This window comes from Choloepus didactylus, chromosome 17 (genome assembly GCF_015220235.1).
Source record: "Choloepus didactylus isolate mChoDid1 chromosome 17, mChoDid1.pri, whole genome shotgun sequence".
In the NCBI taxonomy this organism is placed as follows: Eukaryota; Metazoa; Chordata; class Mammalia; order Pilosa; family Megalonychidae; genus Choloepus; species Choloepus didactylus.
Window position 1 is genome coordinate 59412404 of NC_051323.1, and position 26050 is coordinate 59438453.

The following is a 26050-nucleotide window of genomic DNA, read 5'->3' on the forward strand; positions in this document are numbered from 1 at the left end:
TAACAATTGTTTGATTTGAATAAATCTGTATGGGTAAGAGCAGCACCAGAAGCAGCAGCCCCAGCCTGAGCCTGGCCACCACTGCTTTGCCCCATGTCTGCTCCGTTAGTGTGCTGCACGTCTTGCTGGATGCTGGGTGCATGGAGAACCACTGGCTAGGGGTGAGTGCAGGCAAGGTGAGCTCCAGTGCTTTTTCATACTTAGGGTTTATATCACCATTCTGGAAGAATGGTGCTTTCACTGGGGGTTGTTCCTGAGCCATGTGAGGGATCAGTGGGGAGGGGGGAGAGCAGTCACTTCCTGACAACTCTGCCACCAGCAATCTGGGGAAGCCCATTTTCCTAAAACTTGAAATGATGAAGGAGCACACTCCTCCCTGGCAGAATGCCCAGCTGTCAATGCTTTACATGAACCAGTGAAGAGCCTTGTACAAACAGAATGCCTGATATTTCTTCACTGAGTTGCTCTTGTTTGTGTTCACCTAATTATGTTCACTAAATTCAAACAGACCAACAACCAGATCCTACAGTAAAACTGCACTGTTTGTTCAAATATTATAATTACATGCAACTTTGAATAGGAAGTGAGACCTAGTAGGTTTGTACAGGTTAGTAATTGGGGCAGAGAATAAAAATATATATGCAGGGCCCCTGAGGAGCTGCGGGAAAATGCAGAGACGTTGGGCTTCCTCACCTGGATTGTTGCTGATGTTCTCACAAACATGGAGGACTTGCGGTTTTGTATGCTGAGCCCTCTATCTGGGGCTTGCCCTTGTGGAACTTGTTACTGGAAAGGAGAGGCTAAACCTGCTTATAATTGTGCCTAAGAGTCTCCCCATGAGTACCTCTTTGTTGCTCAGATGTGGCCCTCTCTCTCTAGCTAAGCCACCTCGGCAGGTGATCCCACTGCCCTCCCCCCTACATGGGACCTGACTCCCGCGGATGTAAATCTTCCTGGAAATGCAGGATATGATTTCTGGGGATGAACCTGGACCCAACATCATGGATTGAGAACATCTTCTTGACCAAAAGAGGGATGTGAAATGAAACAAAATGAAGTTTCAGTGGCTGAGAGATTCCAAATCGAGTTGAGAGGTCACTTGGTGGGCACTCTTACTCACTATATAGATGAACCTTTTTAGGTTTTAATGTACTGGAATAGCTAGAAGTAAATACCTGAAAGTATCAAACTGCAACCCAGTAGCCTTGACTCTTGAAGACGACTGTATAACAATGTAGCTTAAAAGGGGTGACAGTGTGATTGTGAACACCTTGTGGATCACACTCCCTTTATCCAGTGTATGGATGGATGGATGAGTAGAAAAATGGAGACAAAACTAAATGAAAAATAGGGTGGTGGGGGGGATGATTTGGGTGTTCTTTTTTACTTTTATTTTTTATTCTTATTTTTACCTTTTCTGGTATAAGGAAAATGTTCAAAAAAATTGGGGTGATAAATGCACAATTATATGATGGTACTGTGAAAAGCTGATTGTACGTCATGGATGATTGTATGATATGTGAATATATCTCAATAAAACTGAAAAAAGAAACTGCACTAAACAGTGCAAAGATTAAAGCCTACTTACTGCCTAGATCTTACATTAGGGATGGAAAAATAGATTTCTCCGTGCTGCCAATCCATTGTGAAGCTGCCTGTGCCTGGCAAAACAGAGTTTGATCATTAATGATATCGTCCATGGCCAGCAAGCACCAGGTTTGAAATCTTATTTCAAAATAATAATGTAATTTTGACATTTCTCAGCTAAGGGTGGAGAGGATGCATGGTAATTAGCAATGTTAATCTCATTTTCAAAGGGCAGAGTTAACCTGGAGATAGTGAGGATTATATAGTGCCTGTTTCTCTTCATAGAAGAAAACTGTAACTATCATGGCTGAGGTGTTTAGGCTATTTAATACCTACTAATTTATATCAGAAACAGCTGTAATTCGTCTAACTCTTTATTTCCATTCTGAGAAAAACAGTGAAGAAAAAAGACAAATACATATTCCATTAGTTCCCCTCTTCCATCCCATTTTGCACGTACACATGAGAGAGAGAGGAAGAGAGTGACAAAGAGAAGGAAACAACCTGCTGTTTCCAATTACCAAGAAATCCAGGAAAGCAGTGCCTCTTTCCATGCTGACTGTAGTTAAAATACATAACTACTATTTTAAAAGTTTCTGGGATGGCAAAGAACGAACTAGTTTTTCTCTACTCCTTCCCAGAAAATAAAACAGCAGAAACTGTAAATGAACACCCTTCAGACAATGCAAATGTATACACAATGACAGCGTTGTTACAGAAAGGTCTCAGAGACTACTGAGATTGCAATGTCTTATCGAGCTTTCTGAAGTCATGGCTACTTTCAACAACAGCTACCCAATAGGTAGAGATTTTTTTAAATGCTGTATTTCCTTTTCAGAATTGGGTGGGGTGTAGAAACACTGATGGGGAGAGAGACTGAAAAGAGAATAAAACAGCAGAGAAAGCCAGCTCACTCTTTGAGCACTGGTATACAAAAGAACTCAGAAAAGGCTAAGATTAATCTTCATAAACCTAAAATATCACTAGAAGTTAAAGCTGAGCATACACTCAAATACACTTCAAATGTTGTAGAATCACCAACACATAATTCATTAAAGCCAAAAGAAACTTAAAAGAATAGACACTGTTTTTCTCTAAGTATTGCTTTGATGAAAAAATGGTGCTGATAACAGTTTAAAAACAACTTTAAGATGCAAAATGAAGATTTTCTCCTAGATCATTTCTTTAACCTGCATATTTATATTTGACAGGTTTAATACCATCACTCAGTGATTTCAGTGATTACACAAAATATCTTGGCTTTGACTATTAAAGAGCTAGCTGTTCAAAGAAATGTTTAGGGTTGGCAAGTTGAAGTAGATAGATAAGATAAATTCTTCAAAGAAAATTGCACCCTGCTAATTATGTACATAATACATCTTAGCATGTGTTTCTCCAAACAGAAGACAGTATCGACAAAGGCCAAAGGCAGAAGGACTGAACTCCATCTGAGCCCACCCACCATGAGGGAGCACAACCCACACAAGTTCTAGCCACCCCTAAAACATCTGTCCACTGGCCTGCTAGCAGTTACCTCAAACTTCTCTTCTCTACTCTGAATTTCAGCTATAGAGATTTCAACATTTCAACCTTATGTGTCAAGAGTTTGGCAACCTAGGAAATCAGACATTTATATCCTTTTTGTCAAAGACATCAAAGGCCATAAGTAGAATTATTAACCACCAAGTCCATTTCTAAATGAAGTTCTGTGACTTCATTATAGGTAAGTTGAACTTTATCCTTGCTCTTCATTTTTTTCAGTTTTGAACCCCTACCTGGGAAGGAAAGGGTAGGGGAGGGGGCAGGAGGGATTAACATTCAAACCATGCACAAAATACTGTTAGGTGTTTAAATATGTTTTCATTTATTCTTCATAACAATCATATGTAGGTATTATCCCAATTTTACTGATGAGGAAACTAAGGCTCAGAGAAGTTAAGTAGTTTGCCCAAAGTCATCTAGCAAGTACATGGTAGAGCTAGTCCTGGAGCTCAGGTCTCCCTGATTCCAAAGCTCTGCCCTTTTCATTGTCCCTTGCTGCCTCCCTACTTGCTCTAACTATTGAGAGTTGCAGGGAGAAGTCAGAGAAGTAAGATGAGGACGTTAGGGTATAGATTCACAGCCCTTGTGATTCATTTCTTAACATTGTGGCTTCATTATTTTATTTGAACTATATTCCCAGGGCATCACTTACCCATATTTATATCTAAATATAAAATATGTTACTAAATCTAACTGGTATATTTTTCATTATTGCAAATAATTAAAAGTGGTCTTTATCTGGAATATATTTACCCAAAAGGCATGTAACCTTATATGTAAAGTTATATGTATAACCCCAGATATAAACCACCCCCAAAAAATCACCTTCTCAGTTTCCCAAAGATGGAGATTAGATTATGTTTTATATTTCTTTTGTATATGCCGTAGTTCTTTGAATATTGCTATGCACTCCAGTGATCTATGTGTTTTTGATGGATAAATATTTCCATTTATAAAGGAAGCATATAAGGAAAGGAAGAATAACAGGGAAAAGTTAACTGGTTTCCTTCATACTACATAATCAACACAAACAGAAGTTTAATAGCAGATGTAAAGGTATTGCATATCTCTTTAAATTTTTTTCTACTACCCATCACTTGTTCCAACAGTATTTAAGACTCTATCCTGTTTCTTTTTATTGCTGCAAAGGGCCTACTACATGGTAGTTGGTCTATAAATGTTTGCTGAATTAAATACAATGACTTCAGTATAATGAAACAATTTGAAATTCTTTGTAATGGAATTTTACTTTTGACTAATATTCTCTTTTGTCTGCAAAAAAATACATTAAAATATGCCATGGATATCAAATGTTATATCAAATACCATGTGCAAGTCCTAAGGCTCTCTGAACCACTTCCTTAAATGATGTAATATCTTTCTCCCAACAATTGGACTGTGTGTCACACTTGTATGCCTTAGAGAGACACTGGAACGCCTGAGGAAAGAAAGAACAACATTCAGAACACAATTAGCATTCACATTTCAAGCTCTATCTTTCCTGGAAGTCATATGGAACTAATTCCAAGTGAAAAACCAGCATCTGTGTACCACAGCTCAGTCTCTATTATTCTCATCAACAAAAGTGGACAGATATACACACACAACAGCAATAAGCAATTGAAAGAAATCCAGCAGATATATCTGGATAAAGAAACATCCTTGTAAACAGAAAAATATAAAGGCCAGAATTGGAAATCTATAAGAAGTATATAGATTTCCCCAGCATTTGTAGCCATAAGTTTAAGCGACTAGTTTAAAGCATAAAGCATGAATTTGGTAAAAATTATGTAATTGATATAGATGTGTAAGCTCACAGAGGGTTAAAACCCTCTTTTTCTTTCACAACCCCATCCTTGTGAGTTATTGAAGAAAAACTCACAGATCAGAGAATTCAAAGTACCATTCGTTCTGTATGTGCAGTACATAATTCAAGAAGAAATGGAGAGACAGAATGTAGGAGTGTGTGTGTGTATGTGAGTGTGTGTACTCTAGGCCTAAAAGGACACGGCAGAAGCCAGCTGGGTGAACTGAGGGAGGGGAGATCAGTTAAGAATCCCATAGATTATCCATACTGTGGCTAATTCCAAACCCACGCAAGCAGCACATTTGATTTGTTGTGGATGTTTTGAGAAGAAACACAAAACAATTATTTCAACCTTGGAAACTCTGGAGCCTCCTTTAAGTTCAAAGATAAGAGGCTAACTTCAGTTTAACTGGTACTCTATTGCACTTGTGCAAAGTGGCAAGGCAACCTCTATAAAGCACTATATGTTTAGACTTTAAAAGTACTTCTCCAATATCCTTATCTATTTCCTTTTTTTCTTTCCCTTTCATAGTCCCCATCTCAAATCTAAACACTCTTTCTGTCCTTGTATCAAATTTAACTCAGTGTTCAGCAATGAGCCTGCAGAAAGAGATGTAGAATAAAAAACAAAAGTCAGCTCTTTGCTACAGATTCAGTAGTAGGTAACAGGTTAAAGAGACTCTTTTGCAGGAAACAGAACAATTAAATAAGAAAACCTCATGGAAAGAAAAAAGATGAAAGTTTATAAGTCTTAACCTGTCCACAATTCAAAGTGTTTATGTTAAAGACTGACTCAAAACTGAAAAATCAAGCATATTAATCCTAGTTACTAAATTCTCCCTTCATTAATCAAAAAAGCAGATCCACTACATGCCCTCTCAAACAAAAAGCAAGAGCACAGGAGGAAAGGAGAACTTACCTTTTCATTTTCATCAGGTTTTTCACTCTGCCCATTTCCATATACTTGGGCATATAGCTTCCAGATTTCTCCATCATTTGTCACTCTTGAAGTTACTCTGCCAAATAACTCCTGCAGCTTTCCTTTGAGGCCAACTGCAACATCTCCACTTCGATCAGTCATCCCCTCAATCACTGCCCTGACTAGAATTTTAAGGACCTTAAAAAATGCATGTAAGTGAATTGGTAAGCTAGAAATAAATAAACAACAAAACCAAAACGCTACCATCAACATCACTACAGCAGACTGAATTCCTGTGGGTGTGGACCCATTGTAAACAGGATCTCTTGAAGATGTTCCCTCAGTTAAAGTGTGGCCCAGGTGAATCATGCTGGGCTCTAATATGGGCTACTAGAGTCCTTTATAAGTAAAGAAAGCCACAGGAAAACACCAGAAGTAGACAATGGAACCTAGAGGAGAAAGAAGACATTGCCACATGTGTTCCCATATGAGAAAAGGCAAGGACCAAGGATCAATGGCACCCAGACCCAAAATGCCACAGTCTTTGGAGAGAAAGCACTATCTTGCTGAAGCCCTGATTTTGGACTTCTCCTAGTCTTAAAACCATGGACCAATAAATTCCTGTTGTTTAAGCCAACCCACTGTATGGTATTTGTTTTAGCAGAGGGAAACTAAGATAATCAGCAATGATGATGACATTGATAAAACTTGTGAGATCTGTTAGAATATCACCCTTAGACTTTTATTAAAATAAAAGTCAAACCATCCTGAACTCTTCTCTAGAACTGCATGCCTATCTCTCTGGATGCTCCTTTTCAGTCTCTTTGGAGTTGTCTTCTTCCACAGGGCCCATATCCAGTGGTCAGCTCTTGTTTGAATGATCTCATCCACACCTGTAGCTTCAAATATATTATCAAGTATACTCTGATAGTGTCTGTGCAGCTCCAACCAGACTCCTCTCCATAGCTCTAGCACCTCAAAACCCACCAGGCATGTCCCATTAACATCTCCCACTCCATCTATCTGAGTGAAACATAGATCCCAGAGCTGTTTTCTTCTTGTAGTCTCTAGGTGATCCCATCCACACAGTTTCCTGAGCATCAACCCAGATTCTCTTCTGTCCCATTTCTGCCATGTCCTAATTAATTTGATTTCAACATTCCTAATAAATCCTAAATCCAGCTTTTTCTACTTTAGTTTAGGTCTCATTATTTTCCACCTGAAATGTTGTGATAACATTTTAACTCTGCTTAAAAAGGGCCTACCCCTGCCTAATTGTTGAATGATAAACAGCTAATGCATTTGCATTGGGCATAGGGGTACAAAGAAAGTATCTCTTCTTTTCTAACTAGAAGCTACCCCCAGTCAACTCACCACTTAGCAACTTCTTGACTGTCTCGCTACCAGTTATTCTTTATATTCAGTACTCTTTACACATTCTAACCTAGATGCTGATAGATGGATTTAAGTTGGATGCCACTGCAGGCTTATACTGTTATGACAAGGCATATCAGTCATATCTATATTAAGCTGTGTATCTCAAGGCAGCTCACTGGGGCACAGAAAGTACATCCTCAATCTTCCACTCCTTTAATGGGGAAGGGAAGCAAAGACACCTGGGTCCATCCAAAGACTCAGCTTTAGACGAGCATCTTAAAAGCTTGCTACTCAGTGTGGTCCATGGACCAACAGCATTGGCATCACCTAGGAACCTGTTAGAAATGGAGAATCTTGGATGGAGATTCTGAACCATCTTGGACTGAGATTCTGCATTTCTAACAAGCTGCTGGTCCATGGACCACTCTTTGAGTTGCAAGGTTCCAAGAGACAGGGTGTCTGCCTCCTTTTTCTTACCCTGAAGTTCAAGGAGGGCCCACATCTCACTGTCATTGTATTCCCAGTGTCCAACATAGTGCTTGGCACACAGCACTGACTCAATAAACAACTGTGCCTGAAACAAAGACTGAATCTACACACCTCTTTCAGAAGGTGCTGTTAAGAGAAATGCAACCAGTAGAACACTTTGCTCTGTCTCCTTATAGAACATTCTGATCCATGCGGGAGATGCAGCTGAGGAATTATCGCTCCTTTGGAATGTTAACACTTCTAAGAATGTGAGCTCAGACTCATGGTCCTAATTATACACAGTGACAAGAGAACATTCAATTGAGTTTTTGCTTTCATTTGGACAAAGTGCATTATGTCTTTCTTTAATTAATATAATCCCACATGTGCAGTTTTAAATATGAAAGTAACAAAATTCACACTACAATCCCACACATGGTTTTCAATATGAAACTAACAATGCAGAAGAAACAGTATAAATGTGCACTACTTGTTGCAAGCAATCATTCTGTGACCATTTTAAGGATTAACAGGTTTTGAAAAGGATGGTCTATTAAAATAGCTACCCACATGTATAGTGTTTCATTTGAAACACTAAATTAGTAAAATCCTTTGCTTCTTGCAGGATCTCACAGTTGGCCCAACATCCCATCCCCTCACTTTGGCCTCCTTGAGGAGACAATGGGCAAGAGAAATTTGATCTTCTTGTCAATCAAAATGGAGACTGGCAGTGCTGGCAGTTTGAGAGGGAAGAAGTTGGTTAAGTGCCTATGTGTGTACGTGTGTACGTGTGTTTATTTTGAGGTGGTTGCAAAGGGAAGTGCAGAAGTGAACTGCCTGTGTGTTGGGGGAGGAATGGGGCAGATACTGAATGCCTCTAGCCACTCCAAATGCAGATATCATAAGAAGACAAAATAGTAAGACTTTCAACAGGAATGTAGACAATAAATATGTCTTCATACTCTCGTTTGCATATTCAATGGCCAGTTAGAGATGGATGTAGAGCTCGGAAGAGAGTTCTATCAGAAGAGAGTTCTATACTGGAGGAACAGATAGGGAGCCATTCATGGGTGAGGTAGATATTGCCTAAAGAGATTTGTTAGGTGAGAAGAATAAGGCTGAGGATAGAATCTTAAGGAATACAATAAAGAAGCAGAGGGCAGAGTAGCCAGGCAGGAGGGAGAAAGTGATGTCATGAAAACCAAGGTAGGAGAAATAACAAGGGGAAGTGGGGGTACATCTGCAAAATTTAACTAAGATCAAGCCTGGAAGATTCCACTGGATTTGGCCATTACAAGACTTAATGACTGTATCTAGAGCTAAAGCCAGAATGGGGAGGCAGAAGAGATGATGATTGTAGCGAAGTGTCTTATAAACAAAACGAAAGAAAGAAAAAAAAAGAAAAACCAGGACAATTATTAACAATGGAAAAACACAAAGCAAAGCAAGAAACATAATAATAGTATCCTATAATGATACCCATTTAAAATATTATTTGCATAGGCATAGTAATGTTAACAGAGAATATTCATCTGGCCAAAAATTTTAATTAAAAAATACAGGGAAGACAGGGAAGAAGTAGAAGTGCTGGTATAAGAGAGGTAAGTCCTTATTATTATAATAGGAAATCAACAGATAATGCCTAAATTTGGTTAATTAAAAAAACAGTATATAACTATTATTATGAAATATGAACATGTGCTAATGGCAAAAGAAATACTCATGAGTTTTTTCCCATTGGGGAGAAGGATCTTGAGGAGTTGGAAGGGATAGGGCAGGCGATTGCTCTATTTTGTTATAAGCCTTATAGTATTTATTTAACATGTAAAACTATATGTCCGAGTTATTTTGATAAAGCAAAAATTGAATTTAAAAATAGAGAAAAAGCAAAAATATACAAATACATTCAAAGATTGGCAAAGATGAAACAAAAGATGATAGCACACATGAATATTCATTTATAAGACTTCACTTTGAAATGAAGTCCTGTAATGGTGGTGACCCTTGGTGGGTGGGGGGCAGTGACTAAAGGGGGTGCAGGGCTTCGGGAGTGCTGCTAATGCTCTGACTCATGGTCTGGGTGCTGGTTACGTCATGAAAATACATATGTTTGCTTATGATTTGCATACTTTTCTGTATGTACATTATATTTCAATAAAAAGCTAATTAAAAAATTATTTCCTGCAATTAAGAAAGCCCTAAATGCACTAAAGGAAAAAAACAGTTATTAAAATACATTAACAAATGGAGCCAAATATGTAATCTTAAAAAGTGGTTTTAGAGTGATGACGGAATTATGTAAAACACCATTAATTTTACAACATTCTGGCCGGTATCAGCATTTTCCTCCCAGAAACCAGTAAGCCAGATAAATCACATTCTAGTTATCCAGACTGACTACAAAAAATAAATAAATAAATAAAAACCAAATCAAGAAAACAACTTTTATCATATATTTAACAATTCCTTTAAAAAACAGATATTTACAGCTTAAAAGAAACAAAGCGTACTGTAGTAGAATTTTCTTGAGTTAATGAATTACCAAGGAGTGGACAATTCCCCTTGGGCAGTTTACAAGTTTATCAGCCCTACACTCCTTTGCCTCATCAAAAGCGAAAAGAAATTTTTAAACCAGTTAAAAGTTTATATCTACTGTTATAGGTAAAATGTTAAGTTTATTTAACTTATTAGTAACTGGTCAAAACTACAAAATTACTATGTGTGCATTAAGTGGCTTAAGAGTACAGTATTGAAGTTTAATATTTTATAGGTGGAACAATTCTTGGGGAAACAGGATCCGAGATAGGGCCATAGGAACAGACTGGTTGTATGGGATAAAAGAACTTTTAAGTCCAAAATACTAGACATACCACCTACTTAAACAACCAAGCTTTCAGCCAGTCCATTCCTATGGCCCTATCTTGAATCCTGTTTCCCCAAGAATTGTTCCACCTATAAAATTACATAGTAATTTAGTTAGGTGATATAGTGGGTTGAATAAGGGGTTGAATAGTCCCCCTAATAGTCAAGTCCACCCAGAACCAGGAATGTGACTTTATTTGGAAACGGAGTTTTTGCAGATGTGGTTAGTTAAGGATCTTGAGATGAAGTCATCCTGAATTTAGGATGGGCCCTAAAACCAATGACTTACATCCTTATATGAAGAGGAGAGAACACTGAGACACACAGAGAAGAAGCCCTTGTAAAGACAGAGGCAGAGACTGGAGTTATGCTGGTCTAAGCCAGGGAACACCTGGGGCCACCAGAAACTGGAAGAGGCCAGGAAGGATTCTTTCCTAGAACCTTCAGAGGGAGTATGGCTTTTCTAACACCTTGATTCAGAATTTCTAGCTCCAGAGAAAAGCTTGTTTCTCTCCTAACACTGATATTGAAGGCCTTGGCTGAGTCTCAACAGGTCTTAGCCTAAAGCATGTTGGCACTTTGAATTCTGGAGGTCCTCTTAGCAGGAAGAAATGGGATTGCTTAGGTCCATTTACAAGAACTTCCAGGAGGGCTTCAGGCCAGGAATGAAGTAATTTTCCTCCTCCCCTGTTTGGCTAACTCCCTGCTCCACTTGGAGCTCTCTAAAGTACTTGCTCTGCTTCCTGGTCTGATAACCTTGACCCTTGGCTTCCCTAAACCTCAATTTATCAGAGAGAGGTAGGCAGTAAAGAATTTTATTTCCTACTCCTTCATAAAAAACAATTCTTGAAGTATTGAAAGGGCATGTACAGATTTTAGGTTAAATAGACTAGACCCTCAAGTCTTGGCTTTACTAGTTGAGACAGCGGCCTATTTAGCTCACCTTGCTGAATCTGATTCCTCAGCAGTAAAATGGAGATGATACCTGTTTTACAGAGCTATAATTTGCAAAAACAAAATAAAAAAGCTAATATCAATTCCCTCCCCTCTTTTCTTTCAGCCAATAGCCCATATTGAAGCAGGACTTCAATCTGGTTGGCGACCTGCCCCACTGCACGTTAACACCACCTCACCCTTCACCTCCCAAAGAAAGCACCAACTAGAATACCTACAAAGAACAACATCAGTGTAAAAGAAACACTTCACGTGACTCTATTTATATGAAGTTCCAGAAAAAACTAATCTGTGAGGACAGGAATCAAAAAGTGGTTGTCTGGTAGGAAAAGGGTAGTAGTTCAGATGACTGGAAAGGGGCATAAGAGAACTTCCTGTGATGATAAAAATGTTCCATTTCTCCTTTTGTGTGGTGGTTGCACAGAAACATATAATAGTCAAAACTCACTGAACTAACATTTAAGATCTGTGCACTTTATTATGTGTAGAAATTATACCTCAATTTAAAAAAAGAGCATATTAGGTATGTATATTATTATGATGTGGAAATGTGTTTTAAACGTAAATCTTCCTGTAGATTTCAAGACATGACGCAAAGAAAAAAGTAAGGCATGCCTAAGCTTGATTCCCACCTGAATGCCTATTAGCCATACGACTAGTCAAATTACATGACCTCTCCGGACCTCATATTCATCAACTAAAAAATAAGGGCTATCTAGTGTCTACCTCAATTATTTTATTTTCTACAAAAGATCATCAGTATCAAGCGACAAGTACCTAGTAAGCACTCAATATATATTAATTCCCTTTCTTGCCTCTTCCATATATAAACAGCAAATGAGGAGTCAATAAAGCAATAATTAAACTCATTTTCAAAATGTAGGAATATGAAAATTTGCCTTATGATAAATTAAAATACATATAAATAATCCAGATGTGAATATAAATAAGTACTACTACAGAAAAGCACATTTGGGTTTTATCAATCTATGCATTAATCAAAATTAGGACATGAAAAGAAAAGGAAGAAAATGATAAAGGTACTATATCCACTCATTGTCTAATTGCAAATAATGAAAAAGAACTGAAGAATAATTTGTAGCTAATTTACCCTGTGTCTGTATTAAAAATTAGTACACAGGTGTGTGCATTTATGCATTCTCATACACAAAAATAGAAAAAAATTGAAATGACAATACTATATATCTATAAAGAAGTAGAAAGAAATACAAAGATAATTCAAAAACCAAATTAAAATACAATGGTATCAGCTAGTGTCAAATATAAGAATATCAGTGTGTCTGAAAGACAACTGGTGCCAAACTTGTAGAGAAGAGTCAAATTAAGTAAAATTTTTGACCCAAGATAAAAATATTCCAGACAACCTATCAATTGTCGTGGTCCATACTGACTAGCTGTAAGAAAGCATGATGACAGGCAAGAGTACATGATGAGGTTAAACACAACTGTGCCCATCACGAGCCTTCAAGACTTTCTTTCCATGCAGATTTAATCACTATGGAGTGACTCTACCCACACCTGCCAGAGACGAAACGTCGCCATGAGAATTCAAGAACTCTTCTTAAGAAAGCTACCGACCGACCGGGCAGAGCACAAAGATAACTCTTTTGGGTAAACACAGGCAAATTACCTCACCCTGCCTATTTCTACATCTGGATACCTGAGTGTTTCCTACAAGCTGCTAATGATGACAACTTGACCTGAGCAAGTCACTAGCTATCTAGTCATTATGTAATATGACTCAGTAACATTTCCCCCAACCCAAATAAGACAATTAACCTAACAGCCATAATATCTGACATTTTAGCACTGTAGGCTCACAAAGTGCTTTGTTTCTATAAACAATATTTCACTTAACAGGAACTGTTCTTGGTGCTCCTGTGTGTGGCAATGCGGGTACAGGAGGGAAGTATCAAGAATCCAAATGCTGCACTTGATTATTTCTACAAATACTGAACTTTTACAGAAAGTAATTTCAAACTCATTGAAATATCCATGTTCAGAGGAAACACTACTGTAGGAAAGGAAGCGTATTTCATATTCTGAAATAGAGGAGGAAGGGAAGAATTAGAGGGAATAAAAAGAATTAAAATATTAACTGGCCATGAATTTAAACTGAATCCAAATAATTTTCTCCAGGAAACAACTATATGTTCACTTAAGTTCAGAATGATACAAGTTAAATACTGTGCTAAATCAGGTATAGGATTAGAATATTTTAAATGGGAATCAGAACATGATTTTGCTACAGGTGGCAATTCCCCAAGATTAAATTGCTAGAAGGGGTGAGAATCCATGAATATGACCACTAACATGTGCTTGAAAATCCATTTAACATAAAAGCTAAATCAAAACATCTCAATTCATGCTGGAGGTAGAAAAAGTATTTTTTAAAAGATTTTTTCTTTCTTTTCTGAAAAATGGTCAAAATACACCTCCCTGCATTCAGAACTAAGGCTGAATAAACTGAAAACAACAACAACAACAACAACAACAAAAACCCAATCCTACGCTATAGGATCACTCTTTATAGCAACTGAACTTTTCTTCATTTTAAGTTCCTCATTAAAGACTTGAGAAATATATTTTTACTTAATAATTAATTGTATTGATGGAGTAATTGCTGAATAAAAGCAAGTCATTATTTGCGGAAGGCACCTGAAAAAATTTCAAAGGAAATGTTCTTACCTCTCCAATGAATTTTCCTCCCATCCTCCTCCCTCTTTTCTTCTTTCCTCCCTTCCTCCAATATTGTAACCCATAAGTTCTACCATCTTTGTGCACTGTCTTCAAACACAACTAAGCCCCATGTTGGATGACACACAGAGTGGCTTCAAATCTCTCATATTTTCTGATAGGGCACAGTATTTTTTTTAACTGTGTTAGAGTCAATCAGTTCTAACTTCATTTCACCAAGAACACCGTCTCATTAAAAACTGCAAAGAAAATGTTAGTCTTCATTTTATAAAAATGGCTGTTCAAACCACCTGAAAGTATGCAACAAATGCTTGATCAATGAATAAGTGAATGAATATGGAATTTACTTAGGCTATTACAAATCACAAAATATACTGAGATACCCAAATAAATAACACAAACAGCATTCTATTTAGTTTCAAGTCACAGTAAATACAAAATTCAGTTTATGTAACTAAGAATATTTGATTAGAGGAAAAATACTTTTCTATATTTTTTATATTTTACTTGTGTTTAACAAAATTTTCCTGCATATATTCAAGGAAACATTTACATCACATAGTCAAGTATTAATATCAAACACAAACTAAAATAACAAAGTACATATATCCTACCTGAACATCTTTGTATTTGTCCTGTAAGTCCAAGAGCCTATGGTAAGCTTTAATGGCTTCTGAGAATTCTCCTATGTCAATGCTGGTGAGGATGTAGTTTTCCCAGATCTGCCAGTGTTCATAGTTGCACTTGAGAGCTTCTTGTAAAGTTCTAAAAGCTTTTACTCTATTAAAGATAAAATTTTAAAGAAATTTGACCACAAAATATGTCCTGTTCTCATTATCATTTCCTTTCTTAGTAATTATTTACTAATTTTTTAAATTCAGGATCAGATGAGAAAATATTTTGATAGTCATTTTGATTGAGTCCATCAGATCTAGAAAATACTGAATTTAAGGAATGGCTTAGTTGTAAAAATTAGGGGCATCTTCAAGTTTATAGTGTTTGGTACACTTTTTTTTGGTACACTTTTTAATTTTTTAGGTCTAAAGGTGTGTCATCAAATTAGCAGGAATCTTGGTCTGCTCTAAATTCAAACTGGGCCACAGGGATGGATAAATATTCAGGGGAACAAGATAATTGAATATTTAAAATCAAAGTTTTAAAAAATGTCAGTACAGGAGGTGCAAGATGATGGCATAGAGAGGTGTGGAATTTAGTTAGTCCCCTGGAACAACTAATAAACAACCTGGAACAACTAGTAAATAATCCGGAACAACTCCTGGGGAACAACCATGACTGTCCACACATCATACTGGGATTGGGTGGAATGGCTGAGATTGAAACCTAAAATCTGTAAGTAAAAACTGCGGAAGCGCGCCAGGAGCCCCCTCCTCCCAAAGCAGGCTGAGCTGTAAGACCTCACTGAGGAAGAAAGCAGCATTCCCGGAGTGAGCGAATATAGTGCAACCTTCCTTCAACTGGAGTTTTAATTAACAAATGAGGACAAAACCCTAACAAGCAGCAAAGTACCCTGAAGTCACTCCCAGTGGAGAGGAGGTGGGGCTGATGGGAAAAAAAAAGAATTAAAAAAAAGAAGGAAAAATACAGAGGCTTTTAAAGATGGCTGACCTTAGAGAGCCAGAAAATGCCTGTGCTCTGGGAAAGAGAGCACAGAAGACCAGGTGCTCACTCTGACGGACAGGTGAAACTGGGGGGCCATGGACTGGCTCTGAAAAGGGGCTTTCTTTCCCTTTTTCTCTCTCTCAACCTGAGTGGCTCAGTAGAGAGAGCTTCAACCATTTTCAGTTGGCAGTGCTATGACCCAGCCAGGGGTGGAGTTAACAGAGTCAGAGAGACAAAGGAGTAATTCAATTGCAAAAGATAACTCCCTAAGGGGTGCATCTTCCCTAAGAGAAAGAAGATGGGGCCCAGCTCTAGGCCTCCCTTCAGAACTCAGACCCCAGGGCCTGGGGGGAAAGAGTCTAAACAGAAACAACTTAAGCGGAGAATTAAAGGGGCCACACCTCCCTACACCAATCAGGAGCAACAGGCTGACAGTGCCACCTGTTGGGCAGGTTAGGAAAAGCATAGCAGCCAGACACCTCACAGGAAAGTTTGTCAATCTTCTTCCCTTAGGGAAACTTAACACTGAATAATACCCCCATTCTGAGACTTGAACCCATCCTGGACTGGAAAATCTGAATGGGGTAACCAAGGAAACCAGATGCCTAGACAACAGAAAACTACAAATTAAACTCAGAAAAATGAAGATATGGCTCAACAAAAGGAACAAACTTACACCTCAATTAAGATACAGTTGAGTTACTGTTTCACTTTAATGAAACAATCAATTAAAGATTTTCAAAGAAATATGCTAAATCAATTCAAAAACCATGTCAACAAATTCAAGGGAGATATGGCAAAAGAGATGAAGGATATAAATAAAACACTGGGCGAACATAAGGTAGAAATCGAAAGTTTGAAAAAGCAACTGGCAGAATCTATGGAAATGAAAGGCACAACACAGAGATTAAAAATACAATGGAGACATAAAATAGCAGATTTCAAGAGGCAGAAGAAAACACTCAGGAACTGAAAAACAAGACACCTGAAATCCTACACACAGAAGATAGGGAAAAGAATGGAAAAAGATGAGCAACATCTCAGGGAATTAAATGACAACATGACATGCATGAATGTACATGTCATGGGTGTCCCAGAAGGAGAGGAGAGGAGAGGGGAGAAGAGGAGAGGAGAGGAGAGGAGGGGAGGGGAGGGGAGGAGAAGACAAGGTAAAAAGGGCAGAAGCAATAATAGAGGAAATAATAAAAATTTCCCATCTCTTATGAAAGACATAAAATTACAGATCCAAGAAGCACAGCATACCCCAAACAGAATAGATCTGAATACACCTAGGCCAAGACACTTAATAATCAGATTATCAAACATCAAAGACAGAGAGAATCCTGAAAGCAGCAAGATAAAAGAAATCTATCACATACAAAGGAAGCTTGATAAGACTATGTGCGGATTTCTCAATAGAAACCATGGAGGCAAGAAAGAAGTGGGGTGATATATTCAAGACACTGAAAGAGAAAAACTGCCAACTAAGAATCTTATATTTGGCAAAACTGTCCTTCAAATATGAGGGAGAGTTTAAAATATTCTCTGACAAACAGACAATGAGAAAGTTTATGAACAAGATACCTGCTCTACAGGAAATACTAAAGGGAGCACTATAGACAGACAGGAAAAGATAGGAGTGAGAGGTTTGGAACACAATTTTGGGTGATGGTAGCACAGCAGTGTAAGTAAACTGAACAAAGATGACTGAAAGAGGAAGGTTAGGAGCATGTGGGACACCAGAAGGAAAGAGGAAAGATAAAGACTGGGACTGTATAACTCAGTGAAACCTAGAGTGCTCAACAATTGTGACAAAATGTACCAATATGTTTTCACATGAGGGAGAACAAATGAATGTCAACCTTGCAAGGTGTTAAACATAGGGTGGTATTGGGGAAAAAAATATAATCAAAGCAAACTAGAAACTAAAATTAACAGAAACATTGTATTATGCTTCCTTTAATGTAACAAAGGCAATATACCAAAGCTAAATGCATATAAGAGGGGGACATAAGGGAGGGGGGAGGTATGGGACTGTTGGCATTGGTGATGTTGTCTGACTCTATATTCTACTTTAGTTTAATGGTATTTTTCCTTTTGTTGCTTCCTAGCTATTATGTTTGTTTCTTTTCTTTTTTTTTTTCCTCGTTCTTTTTCCCCTTTCTTTTGTCTCTCTACCTTCTTGGACTCTCCCTTCTTTGTGGAAGAAATGAAGATGTCCTTATGTAGATAGTGGTGATGGTGGTGACTATATAAATATGTAACTATACAGGGAACCATTGATTGTTTACTTAGGATGGAAAGTATGGTGGATAAACAAAGCCACCTTAAAAAAAATGGGCTGATGAAGAAACCTTGAGCGCACTATATTGAGTGAAGTAAGTCAGACACATAAGGACAAACATTGCAGGGTCTCACTGATATGAACTAATTATAATATGTAAACTCATAGACATGAAACATAAGTTACCAGGATATAGAATGAGGCTAAAGAATGGGGAACGGTTGCTTATTATGAGCAAAATATTCAACTAGGTTGAACTTAAATGTTTGGAAATGGACGGAGGTGACAGTAGCACATTCTGAAAATAACTAACAGTGCTGAATGGTGTGTGAATGTGGTGGAAAGGGGAAGCTCAGTCACGTACATCATCAGAAGGAAAGTCGCAGGTTAAAACACGGGAATGTATAAAACAGTGATGAACCTTGTGGTGGGCAATGTCCATGATTAACTGAACAAATGTCAGAAATCTTTTTCATGAACTAGAACAAATGTGTGACACTATAACTAGAAGTTAATAATAGAGGAATAGAGGGGCATATAGGAAAAAATATATATACCTACTGCAAACTATGTACTACAGTTAGTAGTATTGTATCATCCTTTCATCAACAGTAACAAATGTACTATACCAATACTATGAGTCAATAATGGGGGGGTGGGGGTGGTTAGGGGTATGGGAGGATTTGGGTTTCTTTTTTTTGTCTTTATATCTTTTCTGGAGTAATGAAAATGTTCTAAAAATTGAAAAAAAATTGTGGTGTCAGATGCACAGTTGTATGATGGTACCATGGGCAATTGATTGTACACTTTGGATCTCTGGATAATTGTATGGTATGAGGACAATCTCAATTAAAAAAGAAAAGTACATTTCAAGTACCAAGCATCATAAACAAAGATAAAACAAAACCTAAACATATTGTGTTAAATTGGAGAAAATACTCCTAAAACCTACAAAGAAAGACATTTAGAGAACAGCAGATATTTCATAAGCAACAAAAGAAGGCAGAAGAAAACGGAATACTACATTCAAAGTGCTGAGTGAAGATAACTTGTCAATCTAAAATTTTATTTAACCAGCTAAATTGACCACTCAAGAGGAAATGCAAAATTAAACATTTTCAAATGTACAAAGACTAACATAGTTTACCATCTACTGACTCTAACTAAAAGAAATACTAAAGGACTCCCTCTTGTAAAAAGAAAAAGGAACCCAGGAATGAGGTACTAGAAATGGTTAATGATGAGAACAGAAATTGATGAGATGTCAGTTAATTAACTATTGGGAATAAAAATAATGATTACAAGTTATTTATGTTTAAAAAAAGTAAAACTAAAAGCATATACATCACATTCTCTTTAATTAAACAAGAAATCAACAGTAATTACTTTAAAATATATATATGTGGAAACTTAAAAATGTATGTTTAAAAAAAGGAACTCACTGTGGGGGAAAAAAAGAAACTCATAATAGAAATTACAAAATATTTAGAACTGAATGAAAGTACTATGTAACAACATCTGTGGGATACAGCTGAAGCAGTATTTACAAGGAAATTTATGATGTTAAATGCATTTAATACAAGACATGAATGATGGAAAATGAGTTAAAACATTCAGCTTAATAAAGTAGAAAAAGAATACCAAATAATTTTAAAGTAGAAAGAAGAAAATAATAAAGATAAATAAAATATAAAGAATAAGTAGAAATTATTAACAAAATCAAGAGTAGGCTCTCTGAAAAAACTAATGAACTAGACAAAATTCTACCAATTCTATTCAGAATACTAAGATTCATAATTTTAAAAAATCATAAGAGAATGCTATGAACAAATTACCAAAAATGAACTCAAGAGATATGGAAAGTCAAATAAACCAATAAAAATTAAAGCAAGGCTAATTAGTTTTACAGATAAGATTTACAAAGCCATTAAGTAATTGTTGTCTTATATAAACCACTTTAGAAAACAGAAAAAAGAATATTAAAACTTGATATTGACATGGAAATGAACAGAACTTCATGTCATTTATTCTAAAAGTTAAACATCTCAGCAAACAGATTAACATTAACAAAGATTCCTAACATTTTGTTTTCTAGGCTGGACAAATAACTCCTTCAGAGAACATAAATGTTTTACCAAATGATTACAGTAACCTCTTTCAAATGTATACTATCAATCTCCCTTTCAAATAGCCATTTTGAAGCTCCTTACTTTAAGACCACAAGGTCCAACATTCCCTTCTCTGCTGAACTTCTCAGTGTTTCATCAAAGCCCCTCCTTCCTGCTGACTTCAAGGTAAAATTTGCAGGGATTGTTTGGGATTTTTCTGGCCATCCCAGGCCATTGTTCTAAGAGTCACTTCCTGAAGCATTTGAAAAGGAGTGTGCCCACATCAACAGTAACTCCCCACAAATCATTTAAGAATCATTTAACCAATCTCCAATATACCTATAGTATCTATCAAAATGACCTTGCAACTAAGTCCTTTTAGTCTTTTCATTCATAGCCAATTCATTGAAGTTTAGTTTTTAGTCTCTAGATTAGACAATTCACCTAAAGTTGTTATGGAGTGTACTGAGTCACTTATCCCTCGGCCCACTGTCCTTCATTAAAACTGAAAATACCCTTGTTCTAACTGCTTCAAATTCAGCCATGAATTGTTTCCATGGGATTTTTTTCCTTCTTTCTTTTATCTACTTTACTTTGCCCCCTACCCTCCATGTAACAGCAGCTGCCTTCAGCAGTGGTGGGCTGAGATTCCCCAGTTCTCCCTCTCTCCTGGGGAATGGTGGGGGATGGGTACCGTGAAGTCATTCTATTGGGGAAAAAACTCAACAAGTAGCAATCCACACCATGAGGAATATCCTTTTTCCTACAGTTCTCTCATCCTGTCTTTACAATTTTCTGGCCTCAAAATTTTCACAGTATTGATTTCTTTTTTCATTTTGATGAGTGTAGCTTCTTTATAAGGAGCTTCATTTTTAAGATTCATTGACGAAACCAGCTAAGATAGAGTTACTGCACTAAGAAAGCTATATAGTAAGATGGGAAAATTTCCCAAGGGAATTGGTACAGACATAATGCCTGGGGAAATGGGCTAAAATAGTGAAAAGGGTACTTCAGTGAAGAACTTTGTGATAGCAAAAGGATAAATGAGTTCGTTTAATAGGCCATCTTAAGACATGGATAGGATTATTTTGAAAGGAGTGGTAATAATTTACTTCTGGAGTAATAATCTCATGAGTCAAAAATTAGCTATGTCTGGAGCAGCAGCCAAGAAAGGATAGAGTAAAAAGACGAGAATAAAAGAATTATTTACCTCTGACCTTAACCACCCCACTTTTACACAAAAACCTATTCAAAGAGCTGCAGGAAGACAATAAAGCATCAAAAAGAGGTTGAGGAATATGTGGAGGGAAAAAAAAAACACAAAAAAAACAACCCTAAGAGAGAAAGCAGAATTCCTAAGATTAATGGACTGGCAGACAAGGTAGAGTAGCAAGAGCCTCACTACATCCAGAATTGTCAGAGTTACCAGAGAAATCCAATGAGATCATTCTACAACTATGACAGGATTTCCCCCACCCCTTATTTGAAACCAAAAGGGTCTCCAGTGACTTTTATCACAATCAGCTGCAATCAAAATCATAATATTATTTACTGAAGAGAAGAGTAGAATAAACAGTACTTTATGTAGCTTGTCATCAAAGAGCAGAGGAAACTCTTAATCATTAAATATGAATTTAATGATGTCTTCAGAAATATCTTGTGATTCAACAAAGAAAAACTGAGTTTGAAAACAGGCAAAATAAAAGTGGAAATCTGTCCGTCCTTTAATTAATTAATTAAAACCCTGGCAAAAGAGATCCTTGTCGCTTCCTTTTCCTTCGTTTTCTACAGCCAGTCGATAAGCCCAGTTGATTGTCCCCTTTATAAACTGTTTGGCATCTGCCCCTTCTTTTTCCCCTCTAGATATTTCATGCCTGGATTTGTTACAACAGCTGTCTCCTAACTGGTTTCCCAGCCTCCAGTTTCCTCTCTAGTCCATCTCACGCACTGCCACCAGATAAACCTCCCTTAAAAGTGTTTTTGTTCATGAAGTTCCCCCACTAAAATCTCTGGCTTTCTACTACCAACAGGATAATCTCAACATGTGAGTAAGATTATCAGAACACACTGCAATTTGACCCAACTACCTTTTCAACCTTATCTCTCACTATACCCCTCTCATATAAATCTCACTAGATTCCTAAGCTGGACCACCTTACTTCCTGTATCCTAAAACACTGCATTCATTCTGCCTCTCTATATTTGGGCACAATCCTCCCCTTGCCAGAAAGGTTTTCCTCTGTCCCCTCTACCCATCCTTCAAATTTCAGCTTGAGTCTAACATTCTCTCAGAAGTGTTTCTAAACTAGGATCACACACCTTTTTTCTTCTCCACTCTTCTCTCTTCTGAGATCCTCACAGGACTAAATGAGTCTGGCAAATAATAAGTGCTCAATAAATAACACCTACTATTATTATAGCCCTCAATGTATTTCTTATTGATACTTACCACACACTGCTCTTATTGCTAATTAATTCTTTTAAAATACTATGGCACAATATTTTATTTTTTTAACCTATACTCCCTGTGCCAGTTTGAATGTATTGTGTCCCCCAACTGCCATTAGCTTTGTGGTCTTGTGGGACAGACGTTTTGGTGCTGGTTAGATTTGCTTGCAATGTGCCCCACCCAGCTGTGGGTGATGATTTCAATGAGATGTTCCCATGGAGGCGTGGCCCCACCCATTCGGGGGTGGGCCTTGATCAGCGGAGCCATATAAAACATGCTGACTCAAAGAGACTGGACGGAGTGCAGCTGTGAGTGATGTTATTTGAAGAGGAGCAAGCTTGCTAGAGAGGAATGTCCTGGGAGAAGCCATTTTGAAACCAGAACTTTGGAGCAGACGCCAGCCATGTGCCTTCCCAGCTAACAGAGGTTTTCTGGATGCTATTTGCCATCCTCCAGTGAAGGTACCCAATTTTTGATGTGTTACCTTGGACACTTTATGGCCTTAAGACTGTAACTGTATAGCCAAATAAACCCCCTTTTTATAAAAGCCAATCCAGCTCTGGTGTTTTGCATTCTGCAGCATTAGCAAACTAGAACACTCCCTGAAGACAACGTTTCACGTTTATTTCTATTGCTTAATAATGTCTAGTACACAGTAAACAATAAAAAACAATCTATCAATTGAGTTGAACAACTAAAAGCATGCTTACTTTTATCATGTAATGAAATTCAGGATGCAAAACTTCAGTATCAAAAAATGAAATTAAGTAATATTTATTTGATTAAATATTAAATATTTTCAAGAAATAAACTGTAAATCTAGAATTCAAAGACTATGTTAAGGCATTCCAACTTAAATATAGGTGGGCAAGGGACAAAACAGAAAGAGTAAGGCACAATGTTTCAGTGTTTAGGTGGAAAGAATCTCACTTATTTATTTTGGAAGCAAAGTTTGTCATACTTGTCTGATGTACTTACTTTTGTTTCAATCTGATATAGGAAGTTGATAAATTGTTCCAAGCCTCAGCATTCTGAAATGATAGAGAATACAGTTACAGATTATTCCCATAAAATAACTGCTGAAACCAACAATACACACATTTTCCTATTCCAATATGTGCTCTTTATAATCAAATTTTCAATAAAGCATGTTTAAAGGTACATGAAAAATAAATTAAACTTAACTTTTATAATTTAAAACAAAAATGTCATGAAGTCGTCAACAAATGATATACTACTGATTTGGAATTCAGTTAAGATTTTATTTTCAAATTTAGATTTATAAAATACATGGACAAATGGCAAAATCATTTAGACAATATATAAATCTATAAATTCAAGACAATGCAGAAATATTATTTTTCCTATCTTAAAAAGCTTTGCTCCTACCCCACCTCCATGGTTGCTAACATGACCACAGACATAGGGGACTGGTGGTTTGATGGGTTGAGCCCTCTACCATAAGTTTTACCCTTGGGAAGACGGTTGCTGCAAAGGAGAGGCTAGGCCTCCCTGCATTTGTGCCTAAGAGTCTCCTCCTGAATGCCTCTTTGTTGCTCAGATGTGGCCCTCTCTCTCTGGCTAAGCCAACTTGAAAGGTGAAATCACTGCCCTCCCCCCTACGTGGGATCAGACACCCAGGGAAGTGAATCTCCCTGGCAACGTGGAATATGACTCCCGGGGAGGAATGTAGACCCGGCATTGTGGGATGGAGAACATCTTCTTGACCAAAAGGGGGATGTGAAAGGAAATGAAATAAGCTTCAGTGGCAGAGAGATTCCAAAACGAGCCGAGAGATCACTCTGGTGGGCACTCTTACGCACACTTTAGACAACCTTTTTTAGGTTCTAAAGAATTGGGGTAGCTGGTGGTGGATACCTGAAACTATTAAACTACAACCCAGAACCCATGAATCTCGAAGACAGTTGTATAAAAATGTAGCTTATGAGGGGTGACAGTGGGATTGGGAATGCCATAAGGACCAAACTCCACTTTGTCTAGTTTATGGATGGATGTGTAGAAAAGTAGGGGAAGCAAACAAACAGACAAAGGTACCTAGTGTTCTTTTTTACTTCAATTGCTCTTTTTCACTCTAATTATTATTCTTGTTATTTTTGTGTGTGTGCTAATGAAGGTGTCAGGGATTGATTTAGGTGATGAATGTACAACTATGTAATGGTACTGTAAACAATCGAAAGTACAATTTGTTTTGTATGACTGTGTGGTATGTGAATATATCTCAATAAAATGATGATTAAAAAAAAAAAAAAAAAAAAAAAGCTTTGCTTATTTGGTCAGCATCCTTCATCAAGTAGGAGAATGAAAGAGTGAGTGTGCATTCTCCACTGTTATTACTAAGTACTCCAACAATCAAGCACACTATAATCAGGGTAAAATTATGCCTCTCCCCAATGACAAAAATAAATTAAAGGCTATATACAAACAGTGATCCTATCAAGAACAGTGTGAATTATGGTTGCTATCCTTTTCATTCTACCCTTTATAATATATAGAGTATATAATTCTTAAATCTTATATATATGATTCAAAAATTAAGGGCACTCCCTAAGGAGCTGGGGGAAAATGTGGAAGTGTTGGACTTCCTCACCTGGACTGTTGCTGATGTTCTCACAAACAGTGAAGACTGGTGGTTTGGTGCACCGAGCGCTCTATCATGGGACTTGCCCTTATGAAGCTCATTACTGCAAAGGAGAGGCTAAACCTTCATATAATTATGCCTAAGAGTCTCCCCCTGAGTACGTCTTTGTTGCTCAGATGTGGCCCCCTCTCTCTCTCTCACTAAGCCACCTTGGCAGGTGATCTCACTGCCCTCCCCACTACATGGGACCTGACTCCCAGGGGTGTAAATCTCCCTGGCAACGCAGGATATGACACCGGGATGAATGTGGACCCGGCATCATGGGATTGAGAACATCTTCTTGACCAAAAGGGGGATGCAAAATGAAATGAAATAAAGTTTCAGTGGCTGAGAGATTTCACATGGAGTCGAGAGGTCACTCTGGTGGGCATTCTTATGCACTACATAGACACCCCTTTTTAGGTTGTAATGTATTGGAATAGCTAGAAGCAAATACCTGAAACTATCAAACTGCAACCCAGTAGTCTGGACTCCTGAAGACAACTGTATAATAATGCAGCTTACAAGGGGTGACAGTGTGATTGTGAAAACCTTGTGGATTGCACTCCCTTTATCTAGTGTATGGATGGACAAGTAGAAAAATGGAGACAGAAACTAAATGGAAAATAGGGTGGGATGGGGGTGATTTGGGTGTCCTCTTTTACTTTTATTTTTTATTCTTATTCTGATTCTTTCTGATGTAAGGAAAATGTTCAA

General features: G+C 37.4%; 1 protein-coding gene across 2 annotated transcripts in view; it reads right to left on the minus strand.

Annotated features, from left to right (window-relative positions):
- The window catches only part of TTC27 (tetratricopeptide repeat domain 27), a 202183-nt gene that overhangs the window by 12540 nt on the left and 163593 nt on the right, over window positions 1-26050 (minus strand). The window contains exons 15-18 of one of the 2 annotated variants that reach the window (XM_037806843.1): window positions 23674-23726; window positions 14849-15014; window positions 5856-6053; window positions 4456-4567 (exon numbers count right to left, since the gene is read on the minus strand). In XM_037806843.1, the coding sequence (XP_037662771.1) occupies window positions 4456-4567; window positions 5856-6053; window positions 14849-15014; window positions 23674-23726 (529 nt within the window). Of the gene's footprint in view, window positions 1-4455; window positions 4568-5855; window positions 7990-14848; window positions 15015-23673; window positions 23727-26050 lie in introns of those variants that run through there. The other variant, XM_037806844.1, reaches the window with a different exon arrangement.